Source organism: Prionailurus viverrinus, unplaced genomic scaffold, assembly GCF_022837055.1.
Source record: "Prionailurus viverrinus isolate Anna unplaced genomic scaffold, UM_Priviv_1.0 scaffold_39, whole genome shotgun sequence".
Taxonomy (NCBI): Eukaryota; Metazoa; Chordata; class Mammalia; order Carnivora; family Felidae; genus Prionailurus; species Prionailurus viverrinus.
Window position 1 is genome coordinate 3,224,792 of NW_025927607.1, and position 26,249 is coordinate 3,251,040.

Sequence of the window (26,249 nt, forward strand, 5' to 3'; positions counted from 1 at the left end):
CACCAAAAAAATAATTAAGGGAGAAAATAGCGAAGAAAATCACTAGCGAGGAACTCGCCTCTCGTCTATATAAATAACTCCTACAAACCAGTCAGAAAAATACAGACGGCACACACGATTTTTTAAATGAGCAAAAGACACGCACAGGCACTTCACCAGAGCGGGCACCCAGGGGCCCGGCGGGCACACAGAGCTGCTCTCGGCACCCTTGGCCATCAGGGCGGTGCAGACACCGCTGTGAAAGAGGACAGCACCACCAAGCATGGCCGAGGGCGGCCCGGGGGCCTCTGTGCGTCAGCGCGTAAATGGGTTGGATTGCTTGAGAAAACTGATGGCACGTCCACGTCTTGGCACGAGAAACGCGCGCTTCGCGGGGACTGGCAGCTGTCCCGACAATGCCGTAGGAGCGCCCCAGTAGGAACCCCAAACGGGAAACCTCCCCTAAGCCCTCAACACCAGAACACGTGAACCGTGGCGTGCTCACATGGCGAGATGCCACAACCCACAGAAGTGAACCACCCCAGTAAATCTCAGACATCGTTGAGCGAAAGAAGCCGAAAGCCGAACAGAAAGAGTCAATGTCTGACGATCGTGTTAACAGAAAGTTTAAAGAGAGGAAAACCAGATCCAAGGTGTCGGGAGCGAGGCCGCTGATCCCCAGGGGGCAGGGGGGGTGCGGCAGCCAGGAAGGGCGCCAAGGGCGTCTGGGCGCTAGACGGCTCCAACTCCTTGATGTGCACGCCATCCGAGGGTCCCGTGGTGCGAATCTATCAAGCGAAGCGCCACAGGTGCCCTCCACGGGACACCTGTGACACTTCAGGGACAAGCTGGCTCGGGAACGGGCGCTCCGGACCAGCGCCGTTCACAGCAGCCACGGCGGGAAGACTGAAACGCGGCCACGCCTGCCAACACGGGCTGGTCCGATGAGCGACACTGCGGCCACGGACAACCGTGACAAAGAATAAGGAAACGCGTTCCGCGCTAATCTACGAGAATCCACAAAGGGAAGACGACGAATGCTGGGTGCCGGGACGTCTCTTGTACACCAGCCACTCGTGCCCAGCGCGAGCAAGAGACCAGCTACGAACTCATCTTATTTTCTTCGCTCACGTTTTATCAGCAGACCGAACACCCCGTCAGGAGCACCCCACGCTGCTGGGAGCACCAGTCACAGCGCCCCGACGCTCAGAGACGAGCACCAGCTCAGACGGCCTCAGTTTCCCCCGGCGTCTTCTCCCACGCCGGGAGCCAAGCCTGGGTCGCACGCGGCACTCAGGCGTCGGGTCTCCGCAGGCCGCTCTCGGCCACGGCGGATCTCAGACCATCCTCGTGTGTGGTGGCCCGGACAGTCCCGGGGGGCCGGCAGGTGTAGCACAGGACGGGCGTCCACTGGACACGGACGTTCCCCTCACGCTCAGACGAGGGAGGAACGCGGCAAGGGCAACGTGCCGGTCTCTTCACACACACCGTCCGAAGCCCACAGCCTATGATCCCTCCCCTCACCCCCCTGCTTGTCCTCGACAGCCAGCTGTCGCACACCCGGAGCCCTCCGAACACGCACCGGCAGGTGCACAGAGCCTCCTGTGTCCACGCTGGCAAGGCCGGGAGTGGCCACCGTGCCCCGGACGTGCTCCCACCGCCACCTCCTTTCAAACGGGAAGAAATCGGGGCTCAGTCGAGTGAACACAACAAGGCCTGAATGTGGCAGATGAGGAGGAGGAATCGAGCGTTTCCATCTCACCTGGTGGTGATCAGCAACCCGGTCAGATGGCCGCTGCCGGGCCTGAAACCTCCTTCCTCTCCCCAGAGCTCACAACCTGCGTCCGAGAGGGAGGAGGGATGGACGGCACACGCACCCGCGTCTGCCCAGGGCCAGCTTCCGCTCCGACACACGGCGACGGAGGGGTCAGGATGCACCCTGCGGACCCGGCCGCGTGCGAGCAAGCTTTCCAGGACCAGCACGGGCCACGGCCACGGCCAGACCGACCAGCCCAGGCGGGACAAGTGACAAACAGCAAGGACAGGGAATGCCGGCTTGGCTCCTGCTCTCCCTGCGGGAGGAGAAGAAAACGGGAGAGAGGAGGGCACCCTCACATCCCTAACCCCAGGGGCCGGGCCCAGAGGAAGACCCAGAGCCGGGTCTGAGCACAGGTGGGAGCACGCTGAGTGCCTGGGGGGGAGGAGCTGACCCCAGCCGGACGGTCCACGCCACCAGCTGCGTCTGTCCCACCTCTGACCCCAAGCGAACTGCCCTGTGACCTTCCAGGGCACCCCCCACCCCAGCAACCCAAAGCTGACGCATCCCCGAGGACTGGTGCTCTCCTCACCGCCCCCCCCCCCCACCTCCCTCTGCTCGGCCAGGCAGTCTCCCCCATCGCCCTCTCCTCTTGCCCGAGCCTGACCTCCGCCCCTGCTTCCCTTCACCTGAGGAGGACCCAAAACCCCTTTTATGGGTTGTCTTTTCCAACCCGGGCAGAAAGCACCAGATTCTGCAAGATTCTTGGGCCTGACCCTCAACTCACTGTCCCCTCGCCCCCCAAGTGTAAACGTCACACAGCCCGGACTTTCTAACTCACACGCTGCTGAGTAACAAAGCCACATTCAAAGTCTACTCATGTGTTTGTCTTTTAAGCCCCAAACTCGAATCTGATGTTCAGAATTCCCATGGCACTAGATGAAAACGCGAGCAGGTGAACTGCTCTCCTCTTCCTGGGGCTCTTTCCTAACCGCTGCGGTCACCACGGGTCTGCATGGACTTCAACATGCACACTCCACGACCGACAGAGACCACCGCAGTCAGTGCAACTCAGTTCCGTCCATCCAGAAGATTCCATAAGCACCCAAGGCAAAAGGGAGATGCAGCCACGGAGAACATTTCCAAAGCCACTGGTGGAAAGTTCTAGAGCAGGATTCTTGGCCCGAGCCTCACAGCTCTCGCCCCACGCGGAGTCTATCCCGGCTGGTTGCAGCTTCCTGGTGTTTGAGTTCTGTTTCCAACAAGAACAACTGTGTGGAACCGACTTGAAAGGTATCCCCCCAAACCGTGAAGGCACAGGACACCCGTTTTTAACAAAAACTTGCGAAAACTATGTTTTTAGTTTACACAAAGCCAGAAACTATAGAACCTAGCTTTGTAGAAAACAACAGTAGAGAGGTTTTCTTGGTAAATGATTTTAAACAACATCCCACGATGAATACGGGGGCTCGTGCGTCAGGCCACCTGTCCGCCCCTGTCCAGGTGAAGTCCAGCTGCTCTCCTGGATCCAAACTCGTCCAGGTGAGAACGAGGATGGTCATCCCTCCAGGTGCGGCAGGCCAGGCCCAGCCCATTCCGAACGTCCACCCCCTTTCTACTGCCAAAGGGTCTGCTTTCAACTCTAAATACGGGGCCGCCCTCCTCGGAACCCTGTACCCAGTGCCCCGGTAGAGGCCTCTCAAGGGTGAAGGACAAGATCACCCATCTGTCAGCCATACCGCCACCCTCTACAAAGCCACAACGCAGGCGCTGGCCTGAGGGCCAAAACCAAAGCCACGTGTGCCCTTCTGAAGGGTCAGGGCCCGCCAGGGGGCAACATGGCCCCACCATGAGGGGACAACGGGGCCAGGCCGACGAGCCCCACCGACGCTCCTCTGGCAGAGGGGTCATGACTGGCACAGGAGCCAGTGGGCACAGAGCTGCCTCTGCCCCGCGGCTCACCCGGTCCCTCCCCCTCCCTGCCCAGCCCCCAGTGAAAGCCCAAATATTTCAGAACTGGAAACTGTTGAGAAATGCTAAAATGATGTTCTTTCGGGTAACTTACGCAAGTCAAGAAAGACCCAAATTGCACTTTTCTTCTCATGGATGGTGCCGACAGTCGAAACAATATCCCTCGGCCAGAGCAGACTCATCCCACGGCACGACGCACGCGCGGGCCAGATCCCCCCAAATCTGCTAGGAAAGGGTTAAAAAGCCCACCTCCCCAGGAGCTACAGCTGTTGAGGCCGCACTCGTGCAAACTGGTGTGCCAAATCCACGCCTACCAGGACCCACATTACATCAGAAGATGTAAGAACACCCACAACCACAGACATCCCACCTTGTGGCTCTCACGCCTCAAGCCCTGTGGCCCCTGGAAAGTTCAAGGAAAGCCCAACCGAGAACTGAGAGAGTCACACCCGCAACCAGCCAGGGCCACCAGGCCGTGTGAGTGTGACCTCGACAAAGGTGCTGGCCAGCTGACACGCACGGATCACGACGGGCCGTGACACAGAGGCCGGAAAGCTGAACAGGGCACAGTGGGAAGCTCCCCACATCCCGCCATCTTCCTCTCCAACACGGCTGGGCCGGGCCGGTCCCTGCAGCCGCGCAGGACACGCAGTCTCCAGCTCCAGGCGGTGTCACCTGCCAGGCGCTGCTGCTCCATCACACCCGGGACGCTCCCCGCCCTTCTGAGAACCACGTCTGTGCCGGCCACGGGGAGGCTGTCCTGTGTCCCTCACCTGCCCGTGTGGACATGGTCCCGCCTACCTTTGCACCCCAATTCTATGAGAAACAATGTTGTACAAAATGCCCCTGATGTCCGGGGAGTAGCAGAAGGGACCACATCACCACGTAAGAGCGGACAACTTGCTCCCAATGAAAATCTCTGGTGCCCAGGTCTCCAGTTCGCCCAACACCATTTCAAACGTTCTAAAAACTCTTTCTGTCTACTAGTACCTAAGAAAGAAATCCATTAACCCTGTCTTGCTCCCTTTCCCCGGTCCTGTCTGGGAAACTAACATACAGCAGCCGGTGCCGTGTGGCTGCACGCGGGTGACCCAGGATGGAAAGCGCCCGTGCCCTCGCACGGCCACAGGGCGACCACAGCGTTCCGGCAGGGACAGCTGGGGCCACGCGGCTTCTCGAGCAGAAAGGAGCCAGAGGGAGAACAAAAGAACGGCAGGCAGGTTTGCGTTCTGTATGTCAGACCATGGTGGGCAGATGGGGCTTTACGGGTCAGCCAGTCAGCCCCTGGTTTGGGTCACATGAACGTGAACATGAGACACATCGAGAATTCTGCACCCAAGACTGTTCAATACCGAGCGGAGGGTTTCCGCTACCTGAACCTTCACCCTAAGAGGCGTGAGCGGGCGAGAAAGGACTCCCCATACAGCGCCTAGAAAACCTCAGTTAGGTGAGAACAGACCCCATGGGATTCTCTGGAACTCCAACCGCATCTCACAGATCCCACGGAACCAACGCGTCAATGAGAAACAAGACGCTAATAAAAGCCCAGTTTCTACAAAGGATTTCCTAGGAAAACGCATAGACATCTTGAAAGGAGGAAGCTTTGGCCATGATTGCGAACGGAACACATTAGAATCTTCAGCTCTTCAAACGCAAGGTTTCCTCTTGGCTTCAGACCTCAACAACCGGGTCTTAAGAAGCAAGCTTCTAAAACACGGCCTAAGAGTTGAAAATTTTAAAAAGTGAACAACCAGCCACCCACCGCAAAAGGTCCCCAGAAAAACTCTGAGGACGAGGGCTTACCAATGAAAAAGGACCCCCTGAACAAACACAGGAAGCACGGAGTGGAGGAGCCCACGTGGCCGTGGCAGGTAGTTAGTTTTGCGCAGAAAACACGCTCCCCCCATCAGTGACGGCCAAATACTTAACATCAAGGGGCTTAAACCAATTTTGCAGATTTCTTTACAAATGCTATTTGAAATGGAACTGTTAGATACAAGACATCTATGTATTTTATTTTAAAAATCGTTATCACTTTTCTGGGGTGCCTGGGTGGCTCAGTCGGTGAAGCATCCGACCCTCGATTTCAGCTCAGGTCATGATCTCATGGTTTGTGGGTCTGAGCCCCGAGTCCGGCTCTGTGCTGACAGCTCGGAGCCTGCTTGGGATGCTGTCTCTCTCCCTCTCTGCCCCTCCCCTGTTCACTCTCTGTCTCTCTCAGGATAAGTAAATAAACTTAAACAAAAATCATTAAAAAAATGTCATACAACTTTTTAACAACCCTCGCCTACCACCTTTCCGAAGGATACCGTTTAGTAAAAGTGAGAAAATGGCTGTGACTTTGAACATTGTTTTCCACGATACAATCCCCGAAGCTCTGAAGGTGCATTTCAGCATGGAATGTTCCAGGTCCCAGTCAGGAAGGATCACAGCATTCAAGAACAGAGGCAGGAGCACCGGGCGGAGGAGGGGGTGACAAGGACTGAGGGTGGCAGGGGGTCCGAAGTCCAACAGGACAGAGGCCCCCGTACAACGTCTGGGTTTATGACTCTGAAAGACGACCTAGAGCCGGAACCCAAGCCGGCCCTCCTGGAGAGCAGCCGCGCCCTGAGAGGGCCACTCTCCCTTCGGCCAGCGCCCTGGATCCGTGAGAGGCAGAATCTCTCTCCTCCATTTGTTTTGTAGAAAAGGGAAGGAAGGGAGGGGCAAATGTGGAACAGAAGGTTTCCTTTCATCAAACACTGCTTATCACTCATTAAAAGCCAATATTCCCAATATCTTACTAAGTGGCTAAAAGCAGACCAATTTAAAAACACAAAGCCAGAGATGCTTCCAGAAGCTTGAAGTTTAGATCTGAATTTTTCTTAATCGTTATTTTCCTAAAAGTCACTATTTTATATCTTGTCCTCAAAAAATAAGTAAATAAAAGGTTCCTTGTTTTTATTGTTTGTTTGTTGAGAGAGAGAGAGAAAGAGAGAGAGAGCATGAGCAGGGGAGGGGCAGAGAGAGGGAAAGGGAGAATCTAGCCGGGAGCCCAACATGGGGTTCCACCCCACGACCCTGGGATCATGACCTGAGCTGAAATCAAGAGTAAGTCATTTAACTGACTGAGCCACCCAGGCGCCCTCCAAATACAAGGCTCTTGAGTGGAAGTAAAAAAGTTTCAACCCAAATCTCCCCAAGTACCCTGGTCTGCCAGTCACCTGGCCAGTCTTCCAGTCCCAGGCTCTAAGGATGGGGCCAAGACAAGCCCAGAAAAAGTTCAGAAATACACTCAAGGCACATCGCAAACGGCACCAAAGCCTGGCTCGACCGTGGCAAAACCACGTTCATTTAAACCAATGGAACACAAAGCGTGTGTCCCAGGAGGGGGCACGGTGCTTAGGGGCAAGAGACCAGCAGCCACGATCCGTTCTCCACACATGTGGGGTCTCAGATCCCAGGGAATTGGGACTCTGTCGCCCCCGTACCCCAGAGCCCATACCCCACGCCCATCTCTCTGCTCCCAGTCTCCTCCCTGCGCCACACCAAGCTCTCACCTCCAGGCCCCTAGGCCCAGCTCCACGTGCCCCACCTGGGCAGGTGAGCTCCCCTGTCCCGACCTCGCGCATCCCTTCTGGCGGCCCCCGTGCCCCCACCCACCCCCTCTCACCACAGGGACCGCACGACACGGCCCACGAGCTCCACGGAAGCCAGCAGCCTCCACTCCTGACCCGGTCCAGTGCGCACCACGTCTGCCAGCACGGGGCGTACGTCCGTCCCTCAAGGGCGGAGGACCCATCCCGGTTCCAGGCTGGCCTCCGATCAGCCACCTGACATCAGGCTAAGCACCGGACAGCAGTAGATAACCAGTTTCCTCATCTACGAAACAGGAATAACGGCGTTCTGGCCCACTCCACGGGGCTGTCACGCAAAACGAACGTGAGAGCTGCAAAGCACAATTCAGAATGAAGACGCCACTCGTGTCGGCCTCCGAAAAGCACGTCGGGTTTTGACCTGGAGTACGCGAGAGACCAACGTGGGTCTGTCGCCATGGTAAGTTCTACACGTGAACCAGAGCCGGATCCGTGGCGCCACACAGCTCCGCACCTGTCCACGCCGGACCTGCCCCCGCCACCGGGCGCATCAATCACGGCCCTTCTGTTCCGCCGCCGAGCTGCACTCAATGGCTTCTAATCATTCTCGCGCTGGGTTTTCTGTGTCAAATACATAGTGCGGGGTTCATTCTTAAATTTCAATATCATTAATCATCCAACATTCAGCATCTCAGAACTCAGAAATTTGCATTTCTACAATGGTGGCTTTGAAAAAAAAGGACATAAATGCAAATGTTCCACATACTGTATAAGAATTTTCAGAGAATTGCCAAAACAAACCATCAATGCTCCATTGACAGTGAATTTTCCGAGCTCTTCATAACGACTGAGTATCCGTGATTTTTAAAAGACAAAACACAATTTGAGGATTTAAAGAAAAAAAAAAAAAAGTAGGTTGAAAAAGAAGTCGTTATGTCTCCATCATTTCCAGAACAAACCTTGACTGATTGAGATCCCAGATAATGATAGCAGGGGACCGGGGATGGTGGTGGTTCACGAGCTGCAAATGTTCGCACTGGGCGCTCCGGGAAGGCCTGGGAGACGCAGACGGGAGACGGACCGGCCATTCTGAACGCCTTCTTTGAGAAAGCAGAGGAGTACGGAGTACAAGAGGCACAAGCATCTCCCATCCGAAAATCAGCTGGAAGGATTGAGGCGTTTCCTGGCCCCCGTCTCTGGAACACCTGCATTCGGCCCTCGTCAGGAACTGGTTTACTCCCCACACCGCACCCAGCCCCGGGTCCTGCCCCCGGCCCAGAACTCCCCCAGGTCCACCAGCCGCTGTGGACTCTCTCACGCCTTCCCCGAAGGTCACAAGGAAGCTCTTCTCCAGCTGTCACCGGCTGCTCCTGTGGCCCAGTCCCCTGACCTGAGCGGCAGGACTCCCCGTCGGCCGGCTGTGCCCGTGGCTGCACAGCAGCGCTCCTGAAAGCCTAGGCCTGGGCTTCCCCAGGCCTCGTTCAAGGCCGCTCCCGGCTGCCGACTTCCCCATCTGCTTGTCGCGGCCCAAGGCCTCGCGCGGGGTCCACGGCCCACCTGTCACCACCTGTCACCAGCAGCTCCGAATCCGTGCCTTCCCTGTGTTAATTACACGTCCTCAAAATTCATTTCCTCCCCTTAAAACTTCGCAATATCCCTGAGACGTGCACTCATTGCAAAGCATGATGTAAGTGACATACAAATGTTCCTTTCTGAGATAATTTCTGTATTAAAATACAACAACCTTGGCGGCCAAACTGGCCGAAACAAACAGAGTCAGGATCAAACGAAGGAAGCCCGAGTGTGTGGATGAAGGAAGCCCAGAGCCCCAGCTCGGACCAGCCAGAGGCAGAGCCTTGTCCCGGGAGACTTTCAGGATTAAAACTTTATGACAGTTCGAAGAAATGAGACTATGTGGAAACTCACCAATCACTAAGTTATTGTCAACACAGACTTTTTGGCTGCTTTTATGCAGATGGGGTATTTCGCACTGAACAAAATATTAAGAAATCAAAGAACGGTCCAAACTAAAGCGCTGATCTTACGTACACGAGTTTTCCTCAAAATAGTTATTCTGTTTTTAACTCAACACTATATACCCTTTTCAAAGATACAGAGAGAGATAGGGCACTTGAATTACTCACTTCCAGTCCTGCTCAACCAGTTTTCCATCAAGGGCATGGTCTGGAGGGACACAGGTCCCAGGGACTCCACTGCGGGCTCCCTGAGATTTACCAGGAGGGCAGAGGAAAAAGGGCGCCTTTGCTTGTCCTGCCGGGAGGACCCCACGTGTGTCCATCCTCCATCAGTGTTGGGCCGGGGATTCACCTCCAAAGCGCACGCCCTGTGTCCTAATAAGCCCATCCTGGCCTGTCTCGGCACGTCCCCAACAGGGAAGGGTTTGGGGTGCTGGCTGAGGCAAGACGCAGGATATTTCTGTACCTGTTCTGTTCTTCTCGCTATCAAAGAGGAGTCCTTGTAGCTGGATTGCCCAGGCCCTTTCCCCAGGCTGCTCACATCATTAGGAATAGTTATTCAGGGCAATAAAACCCCAACAGCGAACAGTTTTACGTCAGAGAACCAGGGCCCGGCTCTGGCAAAGTTCAGAAAGAACAGCAATAAAATCGTAATGCATACCTCACCCGGCACCAGAGGGAGTTTTAAAGAAACACAGGGGAGAGAAAAATCATACACATCAGACAAAAAGGTCATTTTATCATCAGGGCAAAGCCAACTCACACTGCCAAGTATGAAGAGGGGGGACCGAAGGCAGCTGGGCTGTCCCCGGGCCACAGGGGAGCACGGCAGGGCGGGGACGGCCAGGAGACAAGGGAGACTGCGCACTCGGCGGCCAGAAACAGGTCTCGGCCCCTTGTGTTCGGGAAAAGCGACAGAGAACTCCTAGAAGTTTCCCATTCAAGATAGCAAACTGAACAACCATTATTCCCTACCTCCCGTAAATCCACTCAAACTGACATAAATAGAAACATGAAAGCATTCACAGTAAAGCTGGGTAATGAGAAAATGGCAGCATAAAGTAATAAGGAACTCGGGGTACTTGCTAGAAAATCCCAATCCCGTGGGATCAAGGGGACGGGACAACAATCCCATCCGAGGCGGGAAGGAGAGTCACAGCTCAGCCCGACTCATAGGCCGGCGCAGTGCCAGGAGGTGGCGGCAGGGCGGCCGAGGGGCGTCCGGTGTGCCGGGCCGTGCATGGCTGCTCTGGGAAGGGGGCAGAGGCCTGAGGAGACCCGGGCTAGAAGGGGGAACATCCCCGGGGCTTCAGGCCCCCCACCCACACCACCGACACCAGAACCGACACGGGAGGGACCAGGGAGGTCTGGGCTCGCCCGGTGGCCCTGCCCACACCATCCCTGACCCTCTGAGAGGGACAGAGATGACAGGGGTCAGTGGGCGACAGGGCACACACGATCAGACAGGGCAACGACTATAATAAACATCAGTGGACAAATTCTCCAGATAAAAGGCAAAGGCTCTCGGAAGGAGAACTCTGCCATTTGGTCAGACAAACCTGGAAGGTTAAGATAAGTGTGTAGAGACATGTCTGTCAGCTAAAGAAGCCAGGGCAGAACTGCTTTTAAAAGATATAATCAACTTTTAGGGGCGCCTGGGTGGCTCAGTCGGTCGAGTGTCCAACTTGGGCTCAGGTCATGATCTTCTGGTTCGTGAGTTCGAGCCCCACATCGGGCTCTGTGCTGACAGCTCAGAGCCTGGGGCCTGCTTCGGATTCTGTGTCTGTCTCTCTCTCTCTCTTCCCCTCCCTCACTCACATTCTGTCTCTCTCTCTCTCTCTCTCTCTCTCAAAAATGAATAAACGTTCAAAAAAAATTAAAGGCATAATAAACTTCTAGGCAAAGAAACATTAAACAAAGAAAAGTACCATATATTCTATTCCAAGAACTGAATTAGCAAGAGCTAGCCGTTAATGTTTACGCACAGAAAAACACACCAAAATACGTAAAGCACAAATGGATCAGCAGTGCAAAAAGAATACTGCAAACTACAACTGTAATAGACAACTTCACATCTTTGTAGAAATCGAGCACCAAAAAGAGTGAAGCTATGCTGCTTTAAATCACTCGATGAAGGTAACAGTCATAGATAAACAACACATAAAGACTACGTACACTCCTGTATATAAGTATATAATACGCACGCATGAGAAAACTTTATACACATACGAACTTCTTTAGACACAAAAACAGGAACAAAAGAGCATTTTTGCCCTTCAAGTGCGTGGGTGGCACGGACCAGATCGGGTCATGTCTATACCAAAACGTGCACCCCCATGTACACAGGGATGTAAGTTCAAACAATCGTTTCCCCTAGCATAGTGACAACAGTGAAATGGACTAAATCCACCGAGTGCCGGGGCAGATGAAGAAAGGAACACTCTGTGTGCTCCTAAACTGTAATTAGGAAGGTAAGTTAAGACCGTGTCTGGACCAGCGTCTGAAGCTCATGCCCCCAACCTCGCGATTCTACTTCGCGGAACTGATCCACAGGAGACGACCTGCAGAAGCGTCTGTACAAAATAATTACGTGATGCCAATTCGGGGCTGTTATAAATAGTGCTACAGCCGCATGATGTCCACCTATAAGCTATCGAAAATAAGACTTATGGACATACCAACATCAGAAGATGCTCGTAACATATTAAAATTGAAAAGAGAACACAGAACCCCACATATGGAATGATTACGCTCTTGTAAAATGTTTGCACCCACACCCCTCTATGTTTATACACAGGAACAAGGCACACCCCCAACTCAACAGCGGTGGCTCGAGGAGTGGGAGGGGGAGCTGGGCACCGCTCGCGTCTACCTTACACACTTCGATGCAGACTGCTTAATTTTGTTTTACGCTTTACAGCAATCGATACACGAACAATTTAAATCAATAAAGCTTTCCCATCTAAATATAACCGGGAATCCTGCTCTTTGAGGCTTCTGGCCACTCCAATCAGAGCCAAAGGAAGGTGTGAGAATGTTCTGGAGCCATCCCACAAAGGGGAAGACCCAGACCCTGACCCTCCACGTCCACTCTACTGGGCCAAGCCCCGGGGCACACTAAGAGAGACGTGGGCGCCACAGGGACACTTAGCATCCGTCCGGGCGAGCCCCACCTCCTCTCTCACACGGATGCAAGACACAACTGATCTCTACGTGCCCTTAAAGACCACGTTGCACCGGAAGAGGCAGCAGGCTGGGCAGCAGACAGTGCTGGCTCTGGAGGGGGGGGTCGGTCCCGGCGGACAGGACGGGACGGTACCGCGGGCTCTACGCGGGAACACACAGTGTGGCTCCGCAAGGGCGGAGAGGTCCTGAGTGCACGTGCCCGTGACACTTTGCCGCTGACTAGCTCTGTGACCTCAGGCAAGTCACTTCTTCCCTCCGGGTCTGAGATTTTTAGGGCCCTGTGAGAACCCTGTGCAAGCCAGATGCTCCGTGCAGTGCCTAATACAAAGCACGTACCCAGGAGCGAGTCCCGTGGCCACCGAGACAGGTGCGGATCGGGTGCCGCACCTCAGACCCAGCCCAGGTGCCCCATCACAGAGGCACTCCCGCCCCACCAAGTCCCCTCAAAACCAAAGAAACTGGATGAGGAATTAACTCTCCAAATCACAGACCGGCCTAAATGGCACCTTGCTAACCACGAGCCTCCTCTCCTCGCATCAATGGAAACCACACGCCATTTTGGCTGCGTGCAAATCAAAACCAAAGACACGACCCCAAACCGCTGAGGGTGAAGAACCCACCACCTACTCTGCACTGGGCGGTCACAAACCAACAGTGGCCATGCATCGAGCCAGCAGCGGCCACGCGGTCTCATCTCGAAAGGACGGCCCTGCCATCTGCCAAGAGACAAAGGGCCGCGTCTTACCTGGATGGCTTTGGGAGCTCATTGCTAGCAACGTCCACTCCTTTAAGCGGTTCACAACGGCTCACAACTTCCACGTAAACAACAGCTCCAAGGAGCCCCCGAGTTCCACGGACACATACACGGACAGCAGCAGGGAGCGCTGGCGCACGGCCACGAGAACTCCCAGTCTTGCTGACCACGCGTCGTAGGCCGGGTCATCCAAGAGGCGGGCTCTCAGGAGGTGACCTGTGTGGTTAGAGAAGGAAAAGCAGCGTCAGTGAGGGTGTGAAGGCTCTCGTCCGACAGCAACGACTGAGGAAAACAACTGAGTTGCCCTCACGGATTTTACTACCGATGGTAAACGGTCTGCCTTGGGATCGGCTCTCCAGATACAAACCACCTGGGGGTTTTGTGAGTAAATAGGTGTGAAAACACGTTGTAGAGCAGCGGCGCTAAGCCTTGGCAGGATCGACGCGAAACATTTTAGAAGAAAAATCTACACAAGCCTGTTCCCACCATGTGGTTTTTCATTTGTGCGTACTTCCACCTGGCCCATCGCACAGACGTCCATATCCATACACGTCGTGTCCGTTCAGCCGTCCGTATCCAGAGACCACGTCCACACAGACACCGTATCCACACAGACGTCCATATCCATACAGCCGTCTGTATCTGTACAGCCACCATATCTGTACAGACACCATATCTGCCCATATATCCGTATCTGTGCAGATATTCGTATCTGCGCCGACACCATATCCGCACCACTGTCTATAACCACATAAACACCATTATCTGTACAGACACCGTATCCACAGACATCCACATCTGCACAGACATTTGTATCCATATAGACACTCATATCCGCACAGCAGTCCGTATCTGCACAAACACTGTATCTATACAGACATTCGTATCTGTACAGATGCAGCACGCGTATAGCCACGGTATCCGTACAGATGTCCATATCCGCACAGACATTTGTATCCATACAGACACCTGTATCTGCACAGCAGTCCATATCTGCACAAACACTGTATCCATACAGACATTCTCATCTGAACAGATGTCCACATCCATACAGACACCGTATCCGTACAGCCGTCTGTATCCACACAGACACCATATCCGTACGGACGCTGTATCCATATAGCCAAGGTATTCACATAGACATCATATCCGCACAGACGTCTGTATCCATACAGACATCCATATCCACACAGACACCATACCTGTGCAGACATTCGTATCTGCAGAGACGCCATATCCGCACAGACACCGTATCCGTACAGACATTCATATCCATACAGACACTGTATCCATACAGCCACCCATATCCTCACAGGCACCGTATCCGTACAGACTTATGTATCTACATAGATGTCCGTATCCGTACAGACACCATATCTGCACATACATCAGTATCTGCACAGACATTTGTATCTGTACAGACACCACATCCACATAGCCATCTGTACACAGTATCGGTACACAGTATGCACACAGCCATCCATATCCACACGGGCACCATATCCATACAGACATATGTATCCACACAGATGTCCATATTCGTACAGACGTCCATATCTGCACAGACATTTGTATCCATACAGACACCAGTATCCGCACAGCGGCCCGTATCTGCAAAAACACTGTATCCGTACAGACATTCATATCTGTACAGATACTGTACCCGTATAGCCATGGTATCCATACAGATGTCCATATCCGCACAGACATTTGTACCCGCACAGCGGTCCATATGTGCACACACACCATATCTGTGCTCCACATTCCCCAGCCTTCGCTCAGCTTCCTCACCGGACGCTGCACCTTCAGTAACTCCCCAAGTTTCCGCCTTCATCACGGCCACCTTCTCAGCTGATTTCCATTTTCTGATTATAAAAGTAGTAACACACTCACCACAGCTGAGTATTTCAAGTTATCCATGATGCTGCCACAGAGGCCAACACATGGTAAGGTTCGGACCTGTTTCCTTGCTGTTCTTATTTGCCCTCTGCCCACACAGACTGCTAGCTCTGTGGTTGTGTGTCTTATTCTCTGTACTGACGTTACAGCCAGGAATGGTGCGACTCTCTCTCTTGGTTAACATAGCTTTGAAGGCTGATTCCTAGTCCATATATGGCTGGGGCTACCCCTCCTCACAACCAGGCTGGCACGTGTTACAAGCCACACTCATCAAATCCTCTCCCCAAGCCCAGTCTCCTCCATGAAATATAGCCACTTGATACAAGGGCCCGGAGACAATTACAAGAACTCCTACCACCAACTGTTGGCTTCTGGGGTGGCATCACGGATGATATCTTTAATACTCGCCTGTGATTGCATCATCAGAAAATGGAAACAAACTGGAGCGTCCAACTCTTGATTTCAGCTCAGGTCATGATCTCGGTTCATGAGAAGAGCCCCGCATCGGGCTCTGAGCTGATAGCACAGACCCTGTCGGGACTCTCTCTCTCCCTCTCTGCCTCTCCCTCTCGAAATAAATAAATAAACTTAAAAAAGAAAAAGAAGGTGGAGACAAACTCAGAACGTGGTAACCATGGCAAGTCTCCTACTGACCCCGCCTCAAGGCCCCTCTGAGGCCTCTGTCATCTCTCCCTTTCATGATGTGACAGTTTCCTGCTCTTGATTAAATTATTCAAGGATCCTTTCTTTGCCCATTGCTTACAATCAAGGAATCTTAACCAGTCTGTCACAAGAAGTACCACTCTCCCAAGGGTAGCCATTTTGGCGGTTTCCATTACGCGTTATCCATAACTCTAGGATTGATAGCCTCACAATTATTGTTCTGTATCTGGTTGTTTCCTTAGAAAACAGAGTAAATTATTTATCTCAGGTTCAAACTTTTCATTCATCTCTTGACCAGAAGGAAACACCGTTGTCTTGAAGACCATGTAAATGGTTTGTCTGGCAAATCTCCAATGGCTCGGTATCCTTCGCACACAAGTCGCAACTCGGCTGGGTATAAAAGTCTTAGAGCACACCTCTTCTCCCTTGAAACCTTCAGACCCTGCCCCACCCTCAGCCCTGCCCAAAACCCCACGTCCTGCTTAAGGACACTTCCTTCCCTTTGGGGACTGAGTTTCAGTGAAGATGCTGTTGCCATTTTTCTGCTGTCTGGATTCCACTACAACATTTTCCTTTCATCTTGAAATCCAAAAAGGCACATGGTAAGAGTCCCATTTCATTTATTTTGCTCCAAACCTGAACCTTTCAATACACACAGGTCTCTTTCCTGCTCAGAATGCTCTTCAATTGGGTTTGGGTTACTGTTTTTGTTAAACTTGTTCTGGCTTCCTCGGAGACCCCGATCCTGTGCGGCTGGCATCGCCCTCGTCTCTGGCCTCTCCCACCACCGGCACATGTGCTGTTTACTCTGCATTCCTGGGCATCTTCTCAAGTATGTTCTCCACGGCAGGGCTATTTTCCACCCTATCACTTGGATTCCTTACGGCCTCTGATACAGGTTTTAACTAAGCCCCAGACTCCCTGTTCTCGGTCGCGTGCCTCTGCGACTCATTCCTTTATCTTTCCTGCCCAGCAGACCGCCTGCTCCTCACTGGGTGTCCCGCCTGCAGAGCCACGTCTTCTCCCCACCACGGTCTCGTCAAGTTTGTTTTTCTTTTTCTGATTTTGACTGTGAATCATTTTCAGAGGCATATTCCTCCTCTACATGCCAGGGTACCTCCCTATTCACCATATTCTGGGAGACCCCATGTGGGGATTTTCTGTTTATTTATCCTCAGATGAGAATAGCTCTAGTCCAGACCCCGAGTTTGGCCAAAAGGCCGTGCGTACTTGCTCCTGCCCCATCCTGCGTCTACTGCTTCTCAGAGCCAAAATCTGCTTCTTGGAGCTACACCTCTGGCAGCAGAAATACACGGTCCCCAGCCCAGTGCCCGGTGCCCAGCAGGCTCTGGCCTAGGGCGGTCTTGCCCAACTGAGATGCACTCTCTCTTCGCAGCTGCAGATTAAACAGAAGGCAGATATTTCTGCTACAGTACAATGTACAAGTTCTAGAAGAACCTCACACTCTGCAAAACTATACTGAAAACACCAGGACTCGTGAAAGAAAAAAAAAAAAAAAGATTGGAGTGGACTATTCAAAACTGCAGTTTGATAACCAGGCCACTGCAGAAATCAATAATGACACCAATAAAAACATTACCACAGGTTTTGTAAAAAGGCATATAAAGCTCCTAATAAATAAAAGGTGCTGCAAGTGTAGAATTTTCTCTTTTAAAAAAAGGTAGCAACGGCTTTATGAGGGAGAATAAAAGAATTGAAGCCTCTGATTTATGGAATCGGGGACAAAAATGCAATCATGGGGAAAACCGGGGCACTTGGGGGGGCTCAGTCAGTTGAGCGTACGACTTCGGCTCAGGTCACGATCTCGCGGTTCGTGGGTTTGAGCCACACGTCGGGCTCTGTGCTGACGGCTCAGAGCCTGCTTCGGATTCTGTGTCTCCCTCTCTCTCAGCCCCTCCCCTACTCATGCTGTGTCTCTGTCTCTCTCTCTCTCAAAAATAAATAATCTTTAAAAAAAATAACGGGGAAAACCATGCGACAGAGCACGTGGCCAAAACGGGCAGGAGGCAGGGCCAAGGAGGGAACGCGTGCATACCACGAGCGCCACGACCCTCCTCCGTGGACCACCACGCTCAGCAGGAGAGTCCCTCACATTCAAATACTGTTCCTTGATGACAGAAATCATCAACATACAGAAAAACCTAAGTATGTTTTGACCCAGCTCAACTTGTGCACTACAGATCTCTTTCTCCCAGGAACCAGCAGCACTCGGGCCTTGTCACGGGACAGAGTGTGCACCACGTGGGTCCGGTTCCTAGGGCTGCCACAGCACCGCACCACTGACCACGTGGCTTAAAACAACAGAAATTTATTGTTCACAGTTCTGGACGCAGGAAAGTTCCACAAGTCTGCAGTCAAGGCGTCGGCAAGGCCATGCTCCCTCTGAAACCTGAAGAGAAAGTCTTCCTTGCCTCTCCCGGCTTCTGGTGGTTGGGTGCTGGCAATCGCTGACACTCCTTGGCACCCTGCCTTCGCCACCACATGGCTTCTCCCTGTGTCTCTGCCTTCACACGGCCGCGTTCTTGTACGAACAGCAGTCATACTGGATGAGGGGCTCAACCCACCCAGTATGACTTCATCTGCACGAATGACATCTGCAACAACCCTATGTCCAAATGAGGTCGCATTCTGAGGTCCTGGGGGCCGGGACCCCCACATATCTTCTCGGGGAGGGGTCCCACGATGACACCATTCAGCCCGTCACAGCCGGTAGGCACCGCCCATGGGCTCTTCCTGACTGCTCCCACACCAGCCCATCCAACGCTGTATGAATGAAGGTTCCAGAAGACAATATGCCCCCATCACTTCACAATGCCCTCATCAGACCCAGACCACGATCTATGTAGACCACCTCTTCTTCCTGGAGGCCACCAGTACCAACGAGAGAGATCTGAGGCAGAGGCATAGGGCTTGACAAGCAGCTCCGGGTAGCACACGGACAGTTGTCCAGTGTTCTGGAGGGTTTCCTTTGCACTCTCAGGTGAGCCACCGACCGCATCACCAGCCAGGTGCCTCTGGCTTCGGCCGCACCGAGCTTATCAGCACACTCTGTGCCCCAGGTCTCTAGCTGAAGCCAAAGAGGCCTTACCAGAAACTTCCGGTCAGCTGTTGGTCCACAGGACAGCATGATGGCCAAGAGCACGGGCTTGTGAGAACCAAGACTGCCAGAGTCCTGGGCTCGGGGTCTGATGATCAGACTACCATCGTAATATGTGACCCTGAGTGAGTTACTTGACCTCTCTGTGCCCCACGTCCTAACCCATAGGAGTGGAAATGAAGACAGGAGAGCAGCACAGTCATAGAAGCAGGACTGACATAGCTTGGAGAGAGGAAGGGCACGCGCTTTGAACGGTAAAACCGATCCTCCCCAGGGATTACAGACCCACTATGCGCTGCCTACAAGGAACTCATTTTAAGCATGAAGATATAAATAGGCTTAAAGTAAAAGACAGAAAAAGGTAAATCATGCGAATACTAGTCAAAAGAAAGCTGTGACAGTTACATCGATGTCAAAGTAAATTTTACAGAAGACATATCATCGGGAAAAAGAAGATCACTTCATGATCTCGAAGAGGACATAACCGAAATATTTGGGAACCTGATCACAGAGCTTCACACACGAAGCAAAAATTAATGAAAGTGTAGAGAGAAACGGACAGATCTACAATTCCAGTTGTAAATTCCAACTCTGCTCTTCGGAACTGTGAGAACAAACAGACCCCAAACCAGCAAGGACGGAGAGGACTGCACCACAGGAGTGTTTCTAGAACACCACCAACAGAACTCGCGTTCTCCGTGTGCCTTCTGGGAGCATACAGAATGCTTGCCGACACAGACCGTCTTTAGGGCCATGAAACAAATCTCGATAAATTTAAAAGGACGTAAGTCAAACATACGAAGCATGTTCTCTGACTCATTCGAAGCGAGATACCAAAAACAGAAAGATACCCAGAAAACTCCCAATTATTCGGAAATCAAATGATACGCTTCATGGGTCAGAGGTCGGAGGGGAAAGTAAAGCAGAAGTTAGAAGGCATTTTTGAAGTGAATAAAAATGAAAATAGCACATATCAAAATCTGCGTAACTTGGAGGGAATCCATAGCCCCAAATGTCTACATCAGAACAGGTGTCAACTCCATGACCTCAGGGTTCACCTTGAGAAACTATAAAAAGAAGAAATTACACCCAAAATAAGCAGGAAAAAAAGAATAACAAAGAGCAGAAATCAGTGCAATTGAAAAGAAAAAAAAAATACACGATAAAACTAAAGCTGATCCTCTGAGACAATCCAATGGATAAACCTCTAGTTAACCTGGCCTGGAAAGAGAAAGAGAAAGAAAGCACAAATTAATAATATCAAGAAGGCAAGAAGCAACTAACCAGAGACCAAACAGATATTATTAAGTGGACAGTAAGGGAATATCACAGCAGCTTTATGCCAATACATTTGACAATTTAGATGAACCGAACACCTCATGAGACCCAAGCTGCCGAACTCGCTCGAGAAGAGAGAGCCCACGACCAGCGCGTCTTCACGGCCACCGGACCCGTCGGGGAGCCCGCGTGAACCACAGGAGGTAGGAACTGGGGCCCTGGGGTGCAGGCAGCTGAGAACAAAGGCACCTGTGTCAGGGGCAGGAGAGACGGACCGGGTGATCCACGCAAGCACAGGAAACTCCCAGAAGCAAACCAGGTGGCGGAGAGCCTGGTGGAGACCCGGAGGCGGGAGGTAACAGGCAGTCCCCCTAAGACCCTTTTCTGAGACTCCCATCCCCAGGGGCCCCCATCTGCAGGGCCGTGTGAGTCCCCTTGGCCAGGGTAGGGCAGGACATGGCGACTGGCAGCCAGAGTGAACCTCACAGAAAAGGAGTCACTCCCCGGAGGAAAGCTGAAGGGCCATCACCAGGGGGAGGCAGGGACTGGGCAGTAAATGCCACAGAGGGCCACAGGGGAACAGGGCTCAGACGGTGGCTCCCTGTGGCCAGGACGCCAGGATCCCCCCCAGTCGCCTACCTGCCCCCCACAGGACCCCACCGGGCGGGCTCCAGCCGGTCCGTGACGGCACACCTACTGGCCCGGCCATGAGTTCCACGAAAACCAGCAGGACACGTCTGTCCCTTGCCACCACTGTCCCGTCGTTGCCAGGGGAGCACTGGGCGAGGAGGTCCGAGCCCCATCCACCCAGCAAGGCCACAGCGGGCTGTACGGCCCTGGGCCAGCCTCTGTGAAATTCCTGGGTTGGAGTAAGGCCACACTCACTGAAACTTCCAGGGCCCCTCACGGGACAGACTCCACGGGGAAGAAGGCTCAGTGGCCACCAAGAGCACTTCTAGACTCACATGCGTGTGCGCACATGCGTGCGCACAAACACACACACACACACACACACACACACACACACACACACACAGAGGGGCTCTGAATAGCCAGGCACAAGGCTCTTGAACTTCCTACACCTTCTCTCTCTGGGGCCCCGTCCCCACACCTCCGCGGGGCTCCCTCCAACTTCCTGGGCGCCCAGATGGCAGTCCCCAGCCCTCCCACACACTGGTGCCATCACCCTGCTGTCTGACACAGTCACTTGTTCGTTTTTCCACTGTCATTCCCGGCCACTCCAGGCTGGCCGGAGGCCCCACGGCGGCAGAGGGTGTGGTTCACGGCAGGCGTGGGACAAAAATGTGCTGAATTGAATCAACTCTCCAAACGTTTTCCTGCATCCACCTCAGAAATCACTGCAAAGGGGCTGAGCTCAGAAGCCAACTGCAAGACCCACATCAAGATTAAGGGTCGCGCCTGACGGGGAAGATTCCAGAAATCCACGCTCGTGGGCCGGGGGCTGAGAGGAAGACAGAGGAAGGCGAGCCCTCGGGCCGCCAGAGGAGCGAGGTTACACGAGGAACGGCCACCCTTCAGGAAGGTGGCAGGACCCAGCGGAGAAAAATCCAGGTGATCAGAACCAACTCTTGTGGAGCTGGGGACAGACACCATTACACTCCCACCTCAACCCCACAAGGGAGGCAAGGCCCCTGCTCCCCAGGCCAAAAGGAGCGCCCAGCAGAGCTGTGGGACGTGTACGCCCCATCTCCCCCCTTCTCCTCCCCTGCCATGGGCATCTCTTCAGGTGGAAGGTTTCTGAACAACCCAGTGCAATATTCACGATATAAAAATGGACCAGGAGCTATTTAAATAAAATAAAATTCACGCATGAGATAGTTCCTTTTATCTGGACGTAAGCATCTAACGACACTTCGCTAACCAAGAGATCATTGCTTTTCTAAGAAAACACACACACTGAGCACATGGTACTAAGATCTCAAAAATTACAGGTGCGTAACGTTTCTGAAACCGATTGGGGAAGAGTGGTTCGAACTGGTGTGTGTACTGACTAAAGTGTGTATTCCTTATAAAAGTAAACAAACGTTGCACATATTATGACCTGAGACACAACCGCTCTTTTGACGGCATTCTCTCCTGAGGTAGCCCACATTCTTGGGGCGCCTGGGGGGGCTCAGCCGGTTAAGCATCCGACTTCGGCTCAGGTCATGATCTCGCGGTTCGTGAGTTCGAGCCCCACGTCGGGCTCTGTGCTGACGGCTCAGAGCCTGGAGCCTGCTTCGGAGTCTGTGTCTCCCTCTCTCTCTGCCCCTCCCCAGCTTGCTCGCTTGCTCTCTCAAAAATAAATGAATTAATTTAAAAAGTCTATACTACCCAAAGCAGTAGACACATTAAAAAAAGGGGGGGGAAAAGCCCACATTTGGAAACGTGAGCAGGAGAGAAGACTATGTAATTCTGACTCACAGGCACCTTCAGAAAGACAGGCGCCCTGCTAACTGGACAATCTCTGACACTAAGCACATATTTATGTACGGACTTCTCTTTATTTTTATTTCTGATCCACACAGAATAAATGAAACGAAGTACGTCACCACAGCTTAAATGTACGCTAACATTTCCTTCACCAAAATGTTAGAATCTAGGATGACCTATAGTTCTCTCCTGCAGCTGCCCTTAAAAACCTTAGTTGACCCGATTTCACAAAGTAAGCTATAAACCTTCCAAAGAGTAAAAGTCTTAGAAACTAGAAATCCTTAAGGGAACATTCTTTTCAAAATCTTATTAAGTGGCCACAAACAAATGTGGCCGCTCGAGGAGGACATGCTTCCCCACTCACCGCGTCCTCTGCACCCCGTCACGTGGGCAAAGGATGGCCACAGCTCAAAGTCCGGGCCCCTCCCCACCCCGGCCCCGGCCTGCCAGGTGGTGGGAGAACAGCAAGCTGTTAGAGACCAAAAACAGAGCCAAGAGCCACCCGGTGCAGAGCAGCCTACTGCACCCCAATGCAGGAGGGAGGGCTCAGATCGCACCCCAATGCAGGAGGGAGGACTCAGGTCATCAGCTGGAGGCGTCAGAGAGCCAGCCCCTGAATCGGGGATGAAGTCAGGACACCCCTCTCACCGCGTCCATTCAACACGGCAGTGGAGACGTGAGGCAGGATAACATGGCAAGAAAAAGAGGCAAAGGGCATGAGGACTGGAAAGGGAAAAGATACTGCATTATTTACAGACAGTATACTGTGTCCACAGAAAACCCCCAATAACGCACCAATAACTCTTAACATTCCTACCTACTCTTCACAAGATCGCTGGGTACGAGGTCGATATACAAAAACTATTGTATGTTTACAGACCGGCAAAATTACAAATAGAGAATAAGCTCTGAAAAAAGATGCCACTTACAGTAGCACCCAGGATCGGCAAATATCCAGGCCCAGATCTGCCCAAGGATGTGTGAGAACTTTGGCCACTAAGCTATGGAACGTCAAACGCGAGATCTCAGATCTCAACAAACGCACACCACACACGTGGACCGGGAGACAGTTGTGGCTACGACGTCCACATCCCCAGACTGAGTGGTGGTCAATGCAATCTCAATCCCACCAGAATTTTCTTGAAACTGGACGAGTGTATTTTAATTTTTACAAGGAAGCAAAAAGGACAGGGAACAGCACGCCTGAAGGAAAAGACAGATACAGAGGAATTAAACTACTCAAGACCCAGATTTACTATAAACCTAATGTAATTAAGGTGCTCGTATAAGACCAGGTAAAACAAGGAACAAAATATTCTAGAATAGACTGACACAAAGATAGTAACATGATTACGGCAAAGGCTGCACTCCAAATCCACAGGGAAATGGGATCTTTCCGCGGACAAGGCTTGGGCTCCTGCTAAGTACATGGAAACAGAAAAGAGCCAGGACCCAGGCAGCACCCCGCCATGGATATTAGCTCCGGGTCAGACAAGGCCTAGCCTAAAAGACAACAAAGAAAATTATCTGCAAGTAGACAAAGATTTTTTTAATTGATCTTTAAAAAACACGTTTAAAGAAACTGACAATAAAGGAAAGAAAATGATACATTTCACTGCGTCAAAATTAAGAACTTCCATTTATCCAAAGACCAGCAGAGGAAGAAAAAGGCAACCCAGACAGCAGAGGATCATCTGCCCAACGCACACATCCAACAAAGGGCTGGTGTCCATGATCTGTTAATAACTTGTATCCATCATTCAGAGAAAGGCAGACGACCCAGATAAAAAATGGGCAAGAGATATGAACAGACACTTTTACAAAAGAGGATCCCAAGTGGCCAATCGCCATATAAAGAAGGGCTCGGCATCTGTGATCACAGGGAAATGCAAGTTAAAGCCGCGAGGGCGTATTACAAATGGCTAACACTTAAAAGCCGTGCAGAACCAAGTGTTGGCAAGGATGTGGAAGGACTGGAGCTCTCGTATCAGCCACGAGGGTGTGGACGCACCACGACGAGGGGAAACGGCTTAGGGATATTACCTGTTCCCCAGCAGAGCCACTCCTACGTGCATACCCAACAGAAACGCACACAAAAAGGACACAGCAGCCTGTCTGTGACGGCCAAAGCCTGGAAACCTCCCAAAAGTCCGTCCACAGCAGAATGGATAAACTGTGGCATAATCCAACATAGAACAGGTAGACGAGAGCAAACTCCACCTATGCGCACAACACAGATGAATCACACGAACGATGCTGGGCAAAGAGCCCAACAGACACACTGGAGAACAGGCCGCGTGCTTCCATGTGTATACAACTCAGAAGCAGGCAGAACCACTCTGTGCTGTTAGAAGACAAGACACTTGCCCTTGGGAGTAAGTGGTCGGGAAGCAAGTGGAAGGAGGAAGGGGGGCTTATACAGGTACGGGTCACGTTGCTTCCTAAACCAAGTGAAGATCAGTGAGAAATTCACACACCTGAACCCTTCTGGCTGGGAGGACAGAGGGAGCGTCAGCTACTCAAAGACCATCTTGCACCAAAGATCCAAAATAATACCCATTCCATTCGGACTATCGTACTTAGATCTTCTGGCCAGTGGATAGATATTTTATGGTTCTTGCTACTACGTCCTTACGATCAGCACATCCACAGGAAGTATTTGCCAAATTACCCCTTCCTGAGACAATTAAACCTCACAGAAACGGGACAGGGACTCATCCTGATGACACAAGCACAGGATGGGCAATTCAAGCTGACGGAATGTACGGAAGTCCCACGGAGACCCCAGGTCAGGGTATCAGGCAGGAAAAACATCCATGAAATAATTTATTATTTTCTTTTTTTGAGAGAGAGAGAGAAGAAGGGCAGAAGGAGGGAGCGAGAACCTGAAGCGTGCTCCACGATGCGGGGCTCGATCCCACGACCCTGGGATCATGGCCTGAGGCACAATCAAGGCAGAAACACTGCCAGCGAGCACCGCCAGGTCATCGGGGTCTCACCCAAACACACACTCGAGCTCACAAGGGCACCTGCGTACACAAGCACACACTCGTACACACAAACACAGTTGCACACACACAAGCACACATGTATGTGCACACAAGCACCTGCTCGTGCACACACACACTGGTGAACACACACTTGCACACACACGCACGTGTTCATGCACACAGTCACATAGTAACTCAAGCATACACAGAACAACTACCTATCAGGAACAACACAACACCCGATTCTGTCTACAAAAGAAAATAGCCTATGGGGCGCCCAAGAGGCTCCGTCAGTTGAGCATCCGACTTAGGCTCAGATCATGATCTCACGGTTCGTGGATTCGAGCCCCGCGTCGGGCTCTGTGCTGACAGCTCGGAGCCTGGAGTCTGCTTCAGATTCTGTGTCTCCCTCTCTCTCTGCCCCTCCCCCCACTTGTGTTCTCGTTCTCGTTCTCTCTCTCTCTCTCAAATATAAAGGAAAGCAGCCTTTCAGCCCTCTGGATCCTTTTCCCGGATGGCTACGTCTATTTTGTGATAAATAACCATATCTTAGTTTTTTTTTTTAATTTTTTTTATCTTTATTTATTTTGGAGAGAGAGAGAGAGACAGAGTGTGAGCAGGGGAGGGGTAGACAGTGAGGGAGACACAGAATCCGAAGCAGGCTCCGGGCT

General features: G+C 52.3%; 1 protein-coding gene across 1 annotated transcript in view; it reads right to left on the reverse strand.

Annotated features, from left to right (window-relative positions):
• Positions 1 to 26,249, reverse strand: part of HDAC4 (histone deacetylase 4) — a 286,561-nt gene that overhangs the window by 236,063 nt on the left and 24,249 nt on the right. Inside the window, exon 2 of the mRNA XM_047846439.1 lies at positions 13,189 to 13,413. Coding sequence (XP_047702395.1) covers positions 13,189 to 13,210 — 22 coding nt within the window. The 5' untranslated portion in view covers positions 13,211 to 13,413. The remainder of the gene's footprint in view (positions 1 to 13,188; positions 13,414 to 26,249) is intronic.